Raw genomic sequence first — 19,512 nt, 5'->3', positions numbered from 1 at the left:
TCTTGCATTTGCACCTGTTTGTCAAACATTTTTTTACGCAGCTCCACCTCACGAAACCTTGCCCTGAACCAACTGGCTGACTGGCTGCAGTCCTCAGAGATATTTCTTTATCTTGGTCAACAACTGAATTAGATATTTGCATTTCTGAATGCAAATATCGAATTCAGTTCTGAAAGAAAAAAACAAATCAAAACTAATATTTTTCAATCACCAGAAAAATATGGTAATGTCGACATTGAAGTACAAGTCTATTCAAAATAAGTATTATCAAAATGGGCTTCAAAAATACAGTGAGCAAAAAATCTGTACCTGTAATATAATTTCTGCAATACACCATGCTTGGTGCCAACTTTATAAAGGTCCTCATCGTTTTTCCGAAAAATAACCCCAATAATGTTTCTGAGATCACCTCTGCCTTTGTCTACGTCTGGAATTGGTATAGTTACATTGTCTCCAATGTTGGCAGGTGAATGGGATTTGTCGAAAAAAGCTTTCATTTTTTTTGCTTGTTTTTTAAGATTTTTTGCCGCCGTTATTCTAGCATCTTTAATGTTCTGTGTATCAATTTCCACAACGCCGCCATCTCCATCTTCACTATGATTACTATTCGAATCATCTTCGATAACTTTTCTGAGGTCATCCTTATCCTGAAGATCATTTATTATTTCTTGCAGTAACGATGAAGTCGAAAGTCCTACTCTAGGCTCTATCCCGAATAAAGCCTTGTGAGGCGATTGTTTTATTCCTAAGTGAAAGGCACGGTTTTTCATAAACTGGACATATGTTAAACCCTCCGACCATTTCGTTGAATTTTTGTCCTTCAGCCAAGAACTCATCATGTTCTCTAAATCTTGATTAGCGCGTTCAACGGAACCCTGATTTTGACTGTGCCTTGGTTTTCCATGCACAATTTTAAGTTCTGGCGAAAGAGTTACGAGCTCACTAATCACATTATTGACAAAATTCTCTTCCATTGTCAGATTGGAGAATGCATGGTGCTCCTATAGTTAGTAGGCTACAGGTAGTAGGCCACTTCTGCCGCTCTCTTAGATGTTAACGCACGCAGATGAACAAATTTTGTTGAATGGTCTTGGTAATTCATAATAAATTTGAATTGTTCATCAGGTTGTGTCTGAAAATCGATCAAATCCACCTGGCATCTGCTATTCATTTCAGAGGGAAGAATCGGCTTTGAAACTAGTCCTGTCTTCTTTTTTGTCTTCTTTTGTTGACATACATCACACATTGATAAATAGAGGCTTATCATTTCTTTTGTGATATTAGCATATTTTTTTGATGTCTCGGCCAATATTCTGTCACGTCATCCATGTCCAACCCACATGAGCTGCGTCAATCACATCATAAAGCTCATTAGCCTGTAGATAGTATTTTATATTCCCTTCCCTCCGTGCTATTAGTTTTTTTACATCTCCTATTTTTAGCACACCAAATCGTCTTTGTTTTAAAGGCGTCCTTTTTTCCGACTTTTCAGCATCTTCCACTTGTTCAACCAGTTCCGAATATACATCTGATAACAACACATTATAATGAGAAGACTTTTTTTTCACTTTCCGCAATTTCTGCTACAAACTTTTCTCTCCACTTTTTTTGATCTGATCTGATCTAGATGTAGAAGGCTCATCCATACAAAACCGAAAAAATGTACTTTTATCTTTTCAAAACACGAGTATCAACTAACACGTCCTCAATTCAAAGCAGAATGAGCGTAACTGGGCAAGCGACGACGTGAGAAATACGATCGGGGGATCCCTGAATGCACAGGTCTCGACACGTACCTACTCGCTTAATTTGTCCCTGTTAGCATAGAATAGACTAGGCCAAACTAGTTTATCCTGAAGTGTACCTATTCATATAAGGCCCAACCAGTTCATCCTAGACCAAACTAGTTTATCCTGAAGTGTACTTATTCATATTAGGCCCAACCAGTTCCTTTCAGGTTAAACTAGTTTCTCCTATCATCCTTAGGACAGACCCGTTTCCCCTAGTCTGTACCGGTTTATCCGATCATATATAGGATAAACTAGTTTAGCTTAGGTAAAACTAGTCTGGCCTAAAATCGGGTTTGGCCGGTAACATATGCACCCAGATTTGTAGAAAATGAGCAAACCTACTTCAGGCCGTTATCTTTAATCCTAGAATATCAAGTTGATGCATGCATGATGACTTCTTATAGAAATAGATAACAAGTAACGCCGATATTCATTTGCGAACAGAAAAAATTGATGATTTATCTCTCCCCGTTATGTTTGGCGATGAATCAAAAATCAAATCTTACGTGAATTATAATGAATAATCTCTTTTTCTTCGTACAGAATTTGCCTGGTAGATAATAGTTACTCGAACTTTTTCTAGAAAGGACAATTCGCCGTTCCAAGATGTTCCTTCGTTCACCAGACTATGTCACACTTGTTTTTTTCCTATGGAGATATTGAGAAAAAAGAGTAAACAAGGATAATCTTCTGAATACTATTGAAGAGCCTAAAATATCCATAACATTTTATCGCGAAACTATTTTTAAGAAATTATGATTTAATTCTAGCTACTTTAGATATGTGAAGATTCAGAATACTGACAAATGTATCAGGGTAACTTAAATTGCTTAGAATAATAATGCTTCGATATTTTTTTATCTATATGCTGTTTGACTTGGAGCCATTTCAATAATAATGATAATCATGATAATGAAAAACATTTTATTTTGTTTTCGATGAACAAAAGTTCGTATAGATATCAGATACCAAAACCAAATTCTGAAATTGAACAGACAACGTAGGACAACAATTGAAAGGAGTCATATATTCAATTTAACGAAATCACCTACTGAATGCAAACAAAAATAATTTCTTCAATAATTTTTTTAAGTAATTTATAATCGAGCTCATTTTGATAATCAATGGGAGGGGAAATATTTGTCCCAACATGAAAGGATATTTGATTTGAAATCTTGGCTTCATCTGGCGTGTCTTTCAACTAATTCTACACATTCCATACTAAATATATATATAGTTTATGGAGTACCTGAAATCAAAGTACCTGTAAACGAAGTACCTGGATTTCAAGTAGCTGATATTTTACCTGAGTTTCTAAGGAATTAAATTACCTGCACTTATGTTCCATTTTCACATTTGAAAAAATATATTCAGTAACGGAGAGTTATTGAGTTCTAATTGATCATTCAGTGAATTACCCGAATTCCTGAATCTATTGATTTCTAAACATTCTAGAAGATTAAGTTTCAAACTCTTTTCTTCTAAATGTAACACCTCGTACTCATGATTGAACTCATGTCCTTCTGCTAAAAGATAGTTTGCAAATGTGGAATTGGTCTTTCTATTTACAAAACTACTCCTATGGTCTTTAATTCGTTGGAAAAATGTTCTTCCTGTTTGGCCAATATACAGTTTTGGACAAGAGCCACAAGTCAGCTTATATACTCCTGATCTATCCGACACCAAAGTTTTGTCCTTATTGTTTTTAATAAATTTACTTAGGTTATTATTCGTTCTATAAGCTACGTTTACGCCTTCTTTCTTCAAAAAACGGGCAATATTCCTGTATGGTTCCCCCACATATGTCAATGTCTTATAACTAACGTTATCGCATCTTGAATATGGGTAGACCAGATCCATGGCTTGCTTTTGTCGTTTTTTGGAAAGAATGGAGTTTACCATTTCTTCCTTATAACCGTTATTAATCGCGATTTGTTTGATCAAATTCAGTTCTTTCTGGAAATCCCTATCAGACAGTGGAATATTCAGTAATCTGTGAAGCATACTATTGAATGCAGCAACTTTATGCTGGTACGGGTGTGTGGAGGAATTATGTATGATAATGTCCGTGTACGATGGTTTGTTTGGTGAGTTTGCAATGGTGATGGTGATGGTGATGGTGAGTTTGCAATTTTCCACAAACCATCGTATACGTGTTGCGTTTTTGTAAAACAATTTAGTGAAAATCTCACAATAAAGTGTTTTTGGAATACGTTCGATGTCTAGTGTTGAAACTATCAATCTGTATACTTGTTTCAAATGATCCCCGATTCCAGTAAACGTAAAAACACCGTGAAAAAAAACCAGGTCGAAAGTTTTTATGAACAACAGGAGGGAACGGCTATGGGTAACCCCTTGTTCCCCACCTGGCAAACCTGTCCATGAGCAGATTTGAAATGGAAATCAAAGAAAAGTCAAAGTATTTTCCTAAGGTACGTGGATGACGTTCTCGCGATATTCGATAACAAAAAATCGAATATTGAGGACTTTGCTTTGCTTTTTAAATAACAGATGTCGGTCAATAAAATTCACGTATCAGTTAGAAAATAAGCAACAACTTCCATTTCTTGACGTTTTGGTAATGAGAAGCCAATATAGAGGGCTAAAATACGATGTATTTAGAAAAGAAACAAGCACGTACAGGTATATTCATGTCAGTTCACATCACTGTGGATAGCACAAATGTCCTGGGCTGAATTTTCTAGTGCATCGTCTTTTGACTCTTCCTCTTACACATGAGAGGTTCGCAAAAGAAAAACTTGCAATACAGAAAATAGCAGACAGTTACGGTTTCTTGAGGGGTATTTTAGATGATATAATAAGGAAGAAAAAGTTTAGGTTAAGAATGAACGAAATCTCGTCTTTCAAGAACGACGAAAACCAAGATAAATATATCTCAGTTCCATACCACCAATACACGAAGAACTTTGGGAAAATTTCGAAGGAACTAGATGTGAAGGTGGTTTTCAAAACAAGTCATACACTACAGATTCCCATAGGAAATCCAAAAGACAAAGTCGAGAATTCGGAAAAGCCTGGAATTTACAAAATCAAATGTAAGGACTGTCATGCAAATTATTATGGACATACTGAAATATCTATTAATATAAGATATAAGGAACACTTAGCACAACTAAAATATGGAAGAGCAGAATAATTAGCAGTCGCCCATGATATTTTGCAACAAAACCATTTTATAGAGTTTAGTTCAATAAGATTAGCTAGACAAGTTAACAACAACAGGCATCTAGATGCCTATGAGAGTGTAAAAATAAGTAAACATAATAATATTATGAATAACAATGATAGACCAATACCTAATAGTATACTATATAGCTTGTTAAAATAATAGTTCAATTATTAGATTCACCTGACTATTACACAAGCACACATTGTAAAATTAATTCAAGACAAGTAGATAAGGCAATATTGTGAAATCAATTGAAGACACTTAATACGCAGGTACCTAGAAGAGATATCTATGGTATAAATAAGGATAACATTGTGAGTGTATTTAGTTCAATCTTCCTCTTGACGATGGTCACTTGGTGATCGAAACACGTTTCGAGGTGTTGAAATAACGGTTTGGTTTTGGGAAAAAACTCCAATGATATTCATAAAAACACACTTTAAAATATACAAACATGGCAGAGGTGAAAAATTATTTTTTTCACATCGTCAATACACCGAATCAATCATATCTTAGGCGCGCTACAATATAACTGATTGTCGTTTAGTCAAAACTAATCTAAGACTCCGAAGCAAATGGTTTACCGAATCAATTTCTGAAATAGTCATATCGCAATGCTTTTTCCAATGTTGATTTTCATCTATAATCATTTCGAGAAATTCACATATGGAACAGAGTGTATTTGATATCATTGATATTTAAATTCACTAGGCCAATTTGCTTCTTTTTATTACTGATTCTATTTCTATTACTAATGTGTCGGAGACAACAACAGACGTATCATCTGCATATATCATAAAATGAACAGATCAAATCCAAATCAAATCAAATCCTTTATTTTCCTGTTCGACAATTTCATAAGTAATTGTATTAGGAATAGTCAGTAAAGCTAAAATTATAAACTACTACACTAAAACTAGAAGCACACACGAAAACGCATGCCCACACCACACATACACTTACGTTAAATAATCATCAACACTGTAATACGCATTCAGAACTAAAAAATTTTTAATCTTTGTTTTGAACATCTCTAATGTTTTGCTTTCTTTTATTTCAGTTGGTAAAATATTGAACAAACGAGGACCTGCCACATTAGGACCTTTAAGAGCAATCCGCCCTCGAGATAGCGGAACTTGATATATTTTTTTTGGCCTAGTGTTAATTGTATGAGTAGAGCCTATTAAAAGAAATTGACTTTTATTTTGAAAAACGTAGACACAAATTTCCATTATGTACAAGCAGGGTAAAGTCAGTATTTATAATTTCTTGAAAAAAGGTTCACAGGACTCCATGTAACTTATACCAGTGATACTTCTGATGATGTTTTTTTGAGCCAAAAAAACTTTACCTGCGTTGGTTGACCAACCCCAGAAACGTACACCATAGCGCAATCTCGACTCCACTTCAGCATAGTATATAAATTTTAGTTGATCTAGACTGATAATATAGCTAAGATTTCGTAGCTTGAATGCTAAAGAATGCAATTTTGGTATAAAACCATCACAATGTACTTTAAAATTAAGATTTTTGTCAATTTCAACACCCAAAAACTTAGTACTTTTTGACAATGGAAGCAGCTGATTATTGACATAAATATATAGTGGGTCAAGAATTTTTTGATAATTACAAAATTGAATAATTACTGTTTTATTTGGATTGAAAACAAGCGAATTACTGGAAAACCACCAGTTCAATGATCTCATTGTTTGCTCGCATTTTCGTTGTATACTTGTTTGGTCGGAGCCTGTTACAATCGTGGCAACGTCATCAGCAAATTTCACACACTTTGCATCAGGAACAGATTCGTCAATTTTATCTATATATACTCGGAATAGTACAGGTCCCAAGACTGAACCTTGTGGTACTCCGAGTGATAAAGGTATCCGTTGAGAGTTCATTATTCTTTTTTTACTATTAATTACATTGGTGATGGTTACATATTGGCTTCTGCCAAACATAAATGAATCGATCCAATTATTCCAAATTTCCCCAAAACCCAGCTCATGTAACTTTCTTGATAGTACCTGAGGATTGACGCAGTCAAATGCCCTGCTGAGATCGCAAAAAATCCCAACAGGGCACTCGCCAGCATCTATGCTATCAGCTAAATTGTCATATATGGATTGAATCGCGGTATTAGTGGATTTTCCACTTCGAAACCCATGCTGCGTATCCGAAGTAATGTTATTTCTGTCAAGATATCTTAAAAATCTATTTAGAAAACAGTGCTCAAAAAATTTTGAAAAAACTGATGTACTGTTACGGGTCTGTAGTTATTCATCAACTGTTTATTATTTTTTTTGTGAATAGGTACGACTTTGCCTATTTTCAATCTTTCAGGGAATACACCAGAACAAAAACTTAAATTGATAAGAAAAACAAGAGGTTTTACTAATATGTCCAGCGTATTTTTGAGCATGAACACCGGAACGTCATCGTTCCCTGACGACTTTTTATTATTCAGCTTCTTCATCATTAGTTCAAAAAATTCACTCTCACTAAACGGGTATAAGTAAAATCTTGAGGATGATTCATTCACCAGAGAGCCAGTATTATACGTTGTCACGTTTAAATCTTCGACCAATTTCCGAGGAGTTTCTATAAAAAAAGAATTGAATTCGTTTGCAATAATGTTGGGGTCTTTAGTTACAACACCACTAGACGTAGTGATTTCAAAATTTGACATATTGTTAAATATTGAACCTTGTAATTCAGATACCATTTTCCATGTTTCTTTTGATAAATTACTACTAGACTCAATTCTAGCTTGATAGAATTGTTTTTTGGTGTTTTTTACGATGAATCTGATCTGATCAGGTTATTCAAATAAATTGCAAATATGGGCCCCAAAACTGATCCTGGCGGAACATCAATATCTGTAAAGAAAAAGTTAGAGTTGGTTGTGCTTATGTCATTCAACTGGCATCCATAATACCAGCATATTGTCATCTGGCACTCTGGTAGGATTCCATCCATTTCAGTGTCGAACCGTCAATGCCTACATTGGCCAATTTTCACAGGAGTATTTTGTAACCGACACATTCTGATGAGATCATCGAACAAGCACTTACTTTTGACGATATTTAAAATGCGATTGAGCAAATATAAGATAAAGTTTGTGAAATTTCAAATTGGTACGACCATTGTTCAAAACTGAATCGAAAAGCAGACGTCCCTAATGGGAACCCTGAGGTACTTTCAAAGTCAATGGATAAGGTTCAAATTCATAACCAATGACAGAAACTATTTGGGTTCAATCTAATATCAACTAACAACGTTCACTCGTTATGGTCTACAAAATAAATTTCGCTTTCAGGAAAAGATCTAAGTTTCTATAGAATGGTTAACAGATTACATAGTTAACGTGGGGACAAGTTGGTCGTGCTGTTTTTGGAAATGTTAATACAATATAACATTTTCAAGATGTGTAGCAATTCCCAAAGGAAATTTACAGAACTTGATTGCATCATCTAGTCACTCTCTATCTGTTTATCAAGTTGCTATTTGTGTATTGAAAGGCAGCGCATCGAATATGGTATTTCAATATAATGGTTTCACAAAGAGACCAGTTTCCAATAATTTTGAGTATTTTGACAACTCATCGTCAATGAACTTCAAATATAATTTTTGTTTCCTGTTTAATCCCCTATGAAGCATGGTTACATCTCGCCTTGAATTTCACGAAAAATATATAGTTACTTTCATTTACCTTGCTTTATTATTTTTATTTTATGTAAATATCACTTAATTGTATCTTATCAATCCTTTTGTGTTCTTGCAGATTCTGTCGTTTGGATTATTGACTGGATCGGTGAAAATCCACTATCCAATGCTAACGGATTACCCGAAGTGAATATCAACACGAAACTGGAATGGTCAATCGAAATGGGGTTGATATCTGATTTTCGAGAAAGTCTTTAAAATATTCTAATGGGTGAATCTCGACAGTCTAATTTACATAAACATTAAAGTACTGAAGTTGGTAAATTTTTGAAGTTACACTAGTTTTCATTCAGATAGGAATCGTTTTTTGGGGATACGTATATGAAAGTGATTCAGGAATACTAATTAGGTATTAGGTTCATTGATACCTATTGAAGGTTTCCACAAGATATAAGGTACACAATGATCATTGATTTCATCATATCATTCACCAATTGATTAGACCCGCCACACATTATACTTCAAATCGTATTGTGAGTAATTCTGGATTTTGACGATGAATAATCAAATATTACCAAGATGAAATGGAACCGTCACAACTTCATTATAAGTTCTTTAAGTAGATTGGCTAATGATCAGTTAGAATTTTGCAGAGGAACACCTAAATAATATTTGATGCCACTATGATGGTGATCTTCTGACTTCTATTGAATCATTAATGTGTGGCGTTTGGGCTCTAGTTCACAACTCATTTGTCTTGCACTAGAAGCTGCAGTGGGAGACAGCACGAATCTCATCGAGGGTGGATGATCTTTGCTTTGCAACTGACTGGAGAGCCTCGTTTGTCTTAAATATTCGAGAAATGAGTTTTCTGTCGATCCTATGGATGGCGCTTTCCTCAGGCTTTTTCTTTACGGACAGTTGAGTCCAGCAATGCACATGTAGTTCAGCCAAGCACCACTGATAAGAACTATGGCAGGTTGAAATAGCGCTGTACAGTGTTGAGCTCTAGTTAACAATCAACGGAAGTTATTTTCATTATATAATGAAATTATTGAACGGAAATAGTTAGATAATTTTCAAGAATACGTTCATGAATATTCAAAATATGAATAAGCTCATGTGGAGAATAATGATAATCATCAAATTACTACTCGACTTCGTTTCGGAAAGGTTCGAGGTTTCACACCACCACATTTGTTTGAATGTGTTGGTCGACAATGATTCTTACTTGCTGTCAAAGGATTGCACTTCCATTTTCTAGAAGATCGTTGGCAGATAGACAAATTAAAGAAATATTCAAAATACTGAATATAGTGGGGACAAATTATTCGGGTAAGGTAGGAAAATAGGAATTGACATAAAAACCATAAGGAAAAATAATCCATGTGTATTATTGTGAAAATGGTAGGAACGCTTTGTTTCGAATGAAACAAATCAGTTTGACTTGTAATGAAACAATAAAACAATAATATGCAAATATTTCCATTTCACAAATATTTTCATTCATATAATTTTTCAGTTCTAATTATTCACATATCACTGACATTCCACCAACTTTTTAATTAATTTTCATTTCAGGACACTTTTTTTTAACTGAATCATTTACAAATTTTGCTACTCGAATTTTTAGTATTTTTAAATATTTCATACAATTCTGTATTTCGTTTTCTCTTCTCATATATTTCAAATCTGTTAACACCATTTCAGAAATGAAAATACGACCCTCTGATATTCAGTAAGGAATGACGCATTGAAAATACACTTCGCATAGAAAATTAGCTCGATCAACTATATGTTAACGATGTCTCAAAACATTGTCTCTGAATATGTAGGAAGATTTTCATTATGTATGCACTATTGCCTAGCATTTCCCGTTCGATACACTACACTTGAAAATACTTCTTGAGTATTAACGTGGGTATGACAACATGTATAGGAAATGGTAATAATAGTAACATCAAGTAATATATTGTAGAAAAGGACAACTGAAAAATCTAGTAGAAGTAAACGTTTCAGAAAGTGAAATAAAACTTCTACTTCTTCTAGGACTTACTATATTGATATTGAAAGCTTTTTTTCAAACAACTTTTATTAACATGATTTGAAAAGAAAAATATATTTCCAAATTATTTCAAACCCATCAATTCATCAGATAACATAAATTCTCTATCTTATAAATTGTGTGAAATAATAAATTGATTAGTTTTATTCAATTTGAAACTTTCTGAAGCAGCATACCTGAAAAAAGATATTATTTTTGAAAATATTCAAAATATAAAGTTTTTTCAATTGAACGAAAGTGAATTTTTGTACAGGAAAATCAGTTTTCTATTGACCTTCTAGCTTATAAAGGCAATGTCACAGTAAAAATGGATTCTGTCCTTTATAAAAATAAATTATCTCAGTTGATTTTGAATACAACATAGCAAAAATATAATATAACGAAAAACCGTTACAAAAAACATGCTACTTAAAACAGAACGCACTCTACCAATTTTCCATTTCAGTAAACCTCCTCATTTTCATGGTCTACCAAAATACATAAGCCCTATATTCAGTTGAGACCAATTGTAAGTTCAATTCGTTCCTTCTGTCAAAAAATAGCAAGATACCTTTTGGAAACCTTGACACCAATATCAGAAAATAGTAATAGTTTTCTGAAAAATACAACCCATTTCATAAGTAAACTCGAAGATATAGCACTCAGTGATGGTGATGTTCTGGTGATTCGATTTTGAAAGTCTTTTCGCGAATGTTTCTGTTGATAAAACTCTATAAATGGTAAGATCCAGGTTGGAAAATAACTTCAAAACATCGAACGAAGATGGATGTTAGTTCTATATTAGAACTTTCAAGATTATGTATAGACAAAACCTATTTTCAAAATAGGGATGATTTCTATCAATATGAATTTGGCATAGCTATATTTTCCCCTTCATCTCCCATCTTAAGTAACATATATATGGAACATTTTGAAGAATATCTGTTGAGACTCACCAGAGCGGAATTTGATGTAGCTATGTTGACGATATCTTTGCTGTGTGGAAAAAAAACCAAAAGCCATAATAATCTGAATACCTTCTTGAGATTGAACAAGATGGTTAACTTCCTTTTTTTGCTGCAGTGTTGAAGATATCATCAGAACAATTTGATATAAAGGATTCTAGGAAAAAATCACCTACTAATAGATATCTTCACTACACATGATCTAATCATCATGTGAGTGTTGAAAAATTTATCTTTTTAACAGAACAAAAACAATATGCAATGTAACCGAAAATTGCAATAAAAAAATATCAATAATGAAATCTGTTCTGAAAGATTATCCAGATTCGTTTATAAATTCAACGGTAAATGCAATATTAAATAAACAGTCAATTAAAAAACAAATGATCCTACAAACTGCATCACAAAATGAACAACATCCTACTGAACAATTACTGACTCTACATTTACCGACACCTTTTACAACTCTGTTATCTTAAAATCTGTTTTTCCGTTAACCAGCTGTCGCCCCCTATGAACGACAACTCTCAAAAGTCGAAACTTGGGCGAGCTAAAGACTAACGAGGTCTTACCTTTAGGAAGTGAAAATCGATCGTCCGGCCTTGCGATTTGAACCACCGGTTCGCACATCGGTCGATTGAGTGAGTGGAACCGACCACCCACGTCAACCCACGAGGCTTCCGTCCAACAACTAACGTTATACCTTACACTCCAGGACTGTCTGAAAAGATAAGACGAAATGAAGATAGATATGATGTTAGAACGAAACAAAAAATACACTGAGATCTATATTCACACATATAAAGCCCAACAACATGAATAAAATATGTGTGATTGATGACTTGTTTACTTCATAGTAATTCATGATCACTTAAATGAAATGAATAAAAACACTTTTGTCTAAATACCACTGGAAAATTTTATTTTACGACCGGTGGCAAAATAACAAACTGGTATAGAGGAACACCTTGTACTAATTACATCGAATGTTTCAGAAGTCAATTAACTACATTGACATAATTCACACATCAAAACTCTTTTGACATCTGTCGAAGAAGTTGAGAAATAAAAATTAGCAAACAGCAAAGGAATAACTGCATGTATATTTCAATTCTGTTCATTTCTAAAGTCGGAGGCAGATTTTGGCCTCCGAAACGTTAAGATGAATATTGTATTATTTCTCAGGTTTTTTTCGATAGGCAAAATTATTGAATGATAAAATTATTGATAAATAGAACAATTTTTTTGCGAAAAATACTTTGATTTTACGCCGTAACTTACCTGGATAAGCTACAAAGTTTGCCCTATCTACACCTTTATTAAGTTCTCCATTTTAATTTTTTTATTTCTCAGATTGTGGAAGGTGAAAATACATAGAAAAAATTGATAAGAATTGAATTTTTTTGTTAACAGCTATCAATAATACACCTCCAGTTGTTTTGTTCGTAATTTCTATGTTTTTGTCAGATTTCAAAATTAAATTGAACGTGTCGATACTCACGATTTCTTCATCCCAGATTCCCTCCTGCAATCATGTTTCAACAGTTCCGCTGATATCATATGTCTCTTCTGAATAGTTTCTGAAAAAGTCATGTGATTTGGTGTTCATCCCTCTACAGTTTTCATAAACTTGAAGATAAGTGTGCTCTGAAGAAAAAAATAAAATAAATTCATAAACCTTGATATTCAAGAACAATTATTACAATAATAATGATCTTCATCCTATATGTACATTTCAGATGCGAGATAAAAAACAGAAACGAAATCATGAACATTGTAATGAACTTCAACCATCCTTCAAACTTCATTTAAATTAAATAAAAAAAAATCAGAATCAAAGAATGAAAACTTTCACGGCTGGAGATAACTGTGTGAAAGCCATCCTCTGAGTTTTTCGTCATTTTGGCAATAGTCTGCAAGATTTTAAGTCTGACATTTCGTCTACTACTGCGGTAGATATTGTCAAAGATGATGTTAGGACAATTACTCGAGAACCAACTCGGGCACTGCGACCTTTACAGAATAGTAAATCTTCTATTTAAGTTTTGAGACAACTCGTGAGTACCTCAGGGCTCCAATCTTGGACCCTTCCTGTTTGTCAATAATTTGTCTTTGGTACTTCATTAATCAGATTACTTGTTATTTACAGGTAACTTGAATATTTTAAAAGAAATTGAAAATATCAGAGATTGCGTCAAGTTACAAAAATATATTAAAATATGTACAACAATGATTTTTTCATGGATGAAAAAACAGGAAAAATGATAAATTAAACGTCCTATGTTTTCATGCCACTTGCAATATGAATAGAGGAAGTTTTATTTCTCATTTTTTATAATGATTTCCTACCACGTAGCTACACCCATCAATTTATCGCATGAAAAACAGCTGCCAAGAGATGAAGGATCTAGGTGTAACATAAAATAATGTCTTGTCGTTTGCAAATCATATTCATGGAATAATTAGTTCTTCAAATCGTATGTTGGGATACTTAAGACAAACTAGAATCTTCAAAAATGAAATCACAATCAAATGTCTTTATTATACACCTGAATTAGAATTTGCTTCAATAAAGGAGAAAATCGGACAATACTTCTGAATATTGAAAACATTCAAAACAAAATTCTGAGATACAAATATTTAAAAAAATATCACACCAGAGCAGTACGAACAACTAATTTAGGAAACGAATGTATTTTTTTTAAGGGTTAGCCTTTGTTTGTGTGTCTCTAACGTAATCTCATATGGAATATTCACGATTCACTTCAAAATGAGCAAGCATGATAAAGACGCATTACTCCGGTATTTTAAGTATTTGAAGAAAATTCGTAATTACCTTCTGATTTCAAAAAAAAGTTGCCTATCGATTGAAATAGAAATATGCAAGGTGCTTCGTTGAAAAAAATACATTTTTTGAATATATCAAAAACACGATGTTCAATTGTTTTTTTGTTAGCACCACGTTAATCAGCTCCAATCTCTACCAATTCTCTGAATCAACTGAACTCGTATCTTCAATGAGTAGTTTGGAGTAGTTTGGGTATAATATGTGGAGACCGAGGAGAAAATTTTGATATGTCATTCGTCTTTCCTCCTTTTCTCGGACGATATTCGTCTCATCCATAACTAGAAACTCAACGACGAATATTATATTACTTTGATATTCGAGGATGATTTCGAACATTTCGACAACAGTCGCATAAGGCTCTCTGACGTCTCATGGCAGAACCTGCATTTGGTTCACGCGACTACTCCACACCAATTTGTTGAGGATACCATCCTGGCTTGAAATACAAGTCTTCTGAAACTGACTTCTTCTGTCTGGACTTCAACCTGACTAGACGTTGAAATGAATGAAGTAAGTCCTCCATAGTTTGTTTGAAGGTGATTGACAATGTTTCATGATGAATTTCACTAGTTCGGACTTCCATTGTCTACTATATAAAATGATTTGAAATCCCTGAAACAACTAAAAAAGAAGAATTAAAAATGAATAGCTGAAAATAAAAATTATATTAAGCAACAATTATATAACAATGAGATAATACTAGATAGTGAAATAAAATACAAGTGAAAATAGAACAATTGAATAAATAAAAATAAAGAAATGAAAAAAGAAAATAAAAATAAAAAAGTGGAGGGATTCCAAGTCACGCTAGTTCACGACGTTTCGATTATTAGTATCTACAATCGTCTTCGGGTGATCGTCTTCTCCATAGTGATATCAACTTAATATATTGTCGAGTACCGCAAGGCATCTGAAGAAATGTAAGACTGAGTTATATGATGCCATATAAAGGTTTAAAAATTTGTTTAAAATCTGTTTTTCCGTTCATCAGCTGTCGCCCCCATACGAACGATAACTCTCAGAAGTTGAGAAACTTGTGCGAGCTAAGGACTAACGAGGTCTTACCTTTTAACGTGTGATTCCTAACAGGGTTGCAGATAAATTCTATCGAGAGAAATATCTGGTCGAGGCAGGAATCGAACCCACGACCTTCCGATCGTGAGTCGGGCGCACTACCACCGCGGCCAATACCACAACTTACGCTTATACTTATTATAATCAGTCTTACACATCCATGGATGAGCCGGTTCTCTATACAGTTACTGAAGTTGCTGGATTCCATGCAGAAAAGAGCCATCTGCCTGACTGGAGACGCGAACATCACGTGCAACCTTGATAGCCTGGAACATCGAAGAAAGGTTGGAGATGTGTCTTGCTTCTATAGATGTTTTCGAAGAAAGTGTTCAAGTGACTTGGCACATTTGATTCCACCAAGAGCGGTACATATAAGAAATACGCGACGGACTGTGGCTGTTTTGAGGTTCAACTCAATAAACTTTGAACTCATTGTTCAAGAACTCTTTCATTTGCTTGTGTTTTGTCCTCAAAAATAATACAGACAGCGACTTCTCTCCTTGAACATATATATGCTTTCGAAAACTGTATCAACTGCATAGAGTATATTCGTGCATATAATTTGTAGTAAACAACTTGTAGCACAAATTCAAGCATGTTATCTATATTTCTTTGGAATAGACAAATAATTATTTTAAAGAATGAAAATGGTCGGTAAATACTGTTTGATGCCCTTATAAAAGCTCAATAGAAAATGAAAATAAACTTTTTGTCTCTGACCATTATGCCACAAAGTATCAGTTAGTATCCTGCATTTAATTATCCTGAAAAGTAATTACATACTCTACAAGTTTGTGTAAAAAAAATTATTCATTCGAGTTTTAATATGCCTGTGTAAGTTATAAATTAGCTCGAAATGATTTACGCGCATCTTTAAATAGTAATTAGTTACAATTAGTTCACTTCAAGAGGAGGTTCATGTTTAATGGCTACGATATATGGCCAATTTTATGGTATTTTGTATAGGTATGAGCTTATTGATTGGACAACATTATATACAAAAATTGTATCGTGAAATGTAAGAATGTCATAAATGATTATAATAATTGAAAATTGTCATGAATGCGCTCTTGAATATAATACAGGTTAATCACAATCTCATGATGTTTTTCGTGCTTTCAGAGTTTTAAAAGGTACCATTGGTAACATTCAGAGTTAGTGGAAGACGCATTGAATTCCAGAGGAATTTCAGGATATGGTTCATCAAACTGATGTTTCGTTATATAATAGATTCTTCAGGTGTGGTTAATATTAAAATGAACCACAAATACTGCAAAACATGCACGGCTCCCCATCACCAGAACAGCAACACTCTTTTCAATGCACCATTAATCATTCAAGTTGGTGTCTTCAGAAGTTGAGCTACACTTTCACCTTCAGACAATTGTCAATGATTTCATGCCGCATTTTGCTATTTCCAGACTGGGGAAAGCATAAAAAATCTGGTATGGGGTACCAATCTCAACAGTTTTAAACAGTGTTTATTTATTCTATGGTCGTTTTTTAAGGCATGTTGAGCAACAATGGACTTTTCAGGTCTTCGCAGTTGAGTATATACTACATGTTCCTTGAAACAAGAATACACTCATTGAATGAATGAATCGAAAAAGTTTTTGTATGAAAGTGTATGATCCTTCGATTCATTCATTCAATAAGAGTATTCAGCTTTCCAAATCTATTTATTGATCTACAGTATGGTAGCTCCAGCTGATATTAATAGGAATTTATCAATTTGAAGAAGTCTGTTACAAATTTACACATGGTTTTTAAACAATTGTTTGAGAGAAGATGTCATTTCGAAGTTTGCCAGAACCACAATGCCAACCAAAATACCATCTCACTTGAAACACTCCACTGAGAGAAAAATCATCAGAAGTGCCGTTTGCAAACACTACGCCAAACTAAATCGTACTAATGTGGACTTGAAAATTTGTTACGACAATCTTATCTCCAATAATCCTTCATTTTTACAATATTCATTCAATGATATTGCAGACGAAGTGGCTTGTCAAAGTAATTTAAAATTCAAAAAAGTAAGCAAGAAGCTCAAATGATTATACACTTTCATACAAAAACCTCTACGATTCATCCTTTGAAACAAGTTCCAATAGCTTGCTTTGTCTGACCGATACTTCCTGACACAGTCATCACAGCTCATTGCATATATACTTTACAGGTATTCGGAATGTATTGAAGTGAGCAAGCAGTTTTGCAAGTTACCTTCCTATTCAGCTCTCTAAATACACGATTAAATCCGCCAGTGTATCCTCTTTCATATTAAAAAGCAATGTTCGGCTGGACTTAGCTCGAGACCTACCAGCTCTGGCTCTGTGTCCAACCTATTTTTCGGGTTTTTTTGTCATTGTCTGCAGGTTTTTGAGTCAGCACTGCGGTAGAGATTATCAAAGATAATTAGGTAAGGGTCGAAGTGCTCGAGTTGTTCCCAACGCAGTAACTAGAATGCTGACTGACTGACTAATGTATTTATTCAAATTTTTGGGGTTAGCGTTAGTGTTTGCAAGGTATGTTTATGGTGGGGCCCTGCTTTAGGCTTATGCCTCTTCAGGGTTACAGTTATCTATCTTATAATCTATGTTAGTATTGTGTTAGTGTTTCCTTTGTTCATTCGGGTGTCCTGGTCCATAGCGGGGAGTCGTTGCTTGGGGGGTGTTGGTTGATGATGAGCTTGGGGTGGTGTGGTCGATAGTTCATGATGTTCTTCAGGGTATTCCAGAGCGTGTATTTTTCGCTATCTGATAGCGAATAGCGATAGGATATTCCTCTAGGATATTCTGGATCTGCTCCGGAGGGTCTTCCAGCAGCCCCAGGAGTCTGGCTGACGGAGAACGGGAGCTTTCTCCTTGGTATCCTTCTGACGCCTCCGCGGGGCCTCCATGGGAAAGTCAGAGTGGCGATGGCCGCGGTGTTGTGGCTTCTCATGGTTCTCAATGCGTATTTGCCCTGGAGTTCCTGAAATCTCAGATTGATAGGTGTAATATCAATTTGGTTATAGAGGTCTTGGGAGGGATATCTGAATGGAAGGTTGTGGATATTCCTTAGGAGTCTTCTCTCGGTTCTCAGTATACGTAGGATTTGATTCTGGGAGAGGGTGCAGTAGAGCGCGGCTTTATGGTCCACGATAGGTCTTATAAAGGTTTTGTAGGTATTTAAGAGCGTCTTACTGTTACATCTGCCGTGTTTGCCTCTCAGCGCTTTCAGGAGATTCGCTCTTTTCCTGACTCTATCCAGGTTTCTCTCCCAGTTGAGGGTTTTCGTGAAAGTGACCCTCAGGTAGGACACCGAGTTTTGGAGATGGAGGTTCTCTCCTTACAGTGTGAGGTTGAAGTCGTTAGTATTAATTTTACGACGAGTCGTGGTATTGGGGTGTCTAAATAGGATTGTTTGAGTTTTGAGGGGGTTTATTTTGATTCGCCACTTGTTGCACCATTGCTCGAAGTGGTCAATCATTGTTTGGGCTTGTGTTTGCAGGATACGGGTGCTGGTGGCGGAGGAGTAAAGGATTGCATCGTCTGCGTATTGAAGGATTTTTTGAGTGGAGGGAGAATCGTGAACATATATTAGGGATAGGGAAGGAGCGAGGACTGATTCCTGGGCGACTCCGGCTTTGGGTATGAACAGGGAGGAGAGGGTTTCGCCTACTTTGACACAATTTGTCTGTTGGTAAGATAGGACGCAACTAGTCTGATGAAGTGGGGAGGACGTTGAATTTGAATAAGTTTCCAGATCAGGCCAGCGTGCCAGACCTTGTCGAATGCTTTTTCGATGTCTAAGAGGATGGCGGCAATACTGAAGGAAGAATTAATATTTTGGGTGATATGTGTGTTGAGTTCGACTAGCGCGTTTTGTATGGAGTGTTCGGGTCTGAAGCCATGTTGGTATGGAGGGATGATTTTATTTTCGTGGATGAAGTTATT

General features: G+C 34.8%; 1 protein-coding gene across 1 annotated transcript; it reads right to left on the bottom strand.

Moving 5' to 3' along the window:
- Window positions 1-248: 248 nt before the first annotated feature.
- LOC111504193 (uncharacterized) lies at window positions 249-974 on the bottom strand. Its single transcript, XM_023158694.2, has one exon. The coding sequence runs from the start codon at window positions 972-974 to the stop codon at window positions 249-251; it is 726 nt and encodes a 241-aa protein (XP_023014462.2).
- Window positions 975-19,512: the final 18,538 nt, after the last annotated feature.

Source organism: Leptinotarsa decemlineata, unplaced genomic scaffold (genome assembly GCF_025532065.1).
Source record: "Leptinotarsa decemlineata unplaced genomic scaffold, Ldec_3_MD MMD2_P_RNA_scaffold_6, whole genome shotgun sequence".
Classification (NCBI taxonomy): Eukaryota; Metazoa; Arthropoda; class Insecta; order Coleoptera; family Chrysomelidae; genus Leptinotarsa; species Leptinotarsa decemlineata.
The sequence above is the reverse complement of the archived record's forward strand: the minus strand, read 5'-3'. Positions and strand labels throughout refer to the sequence as shown.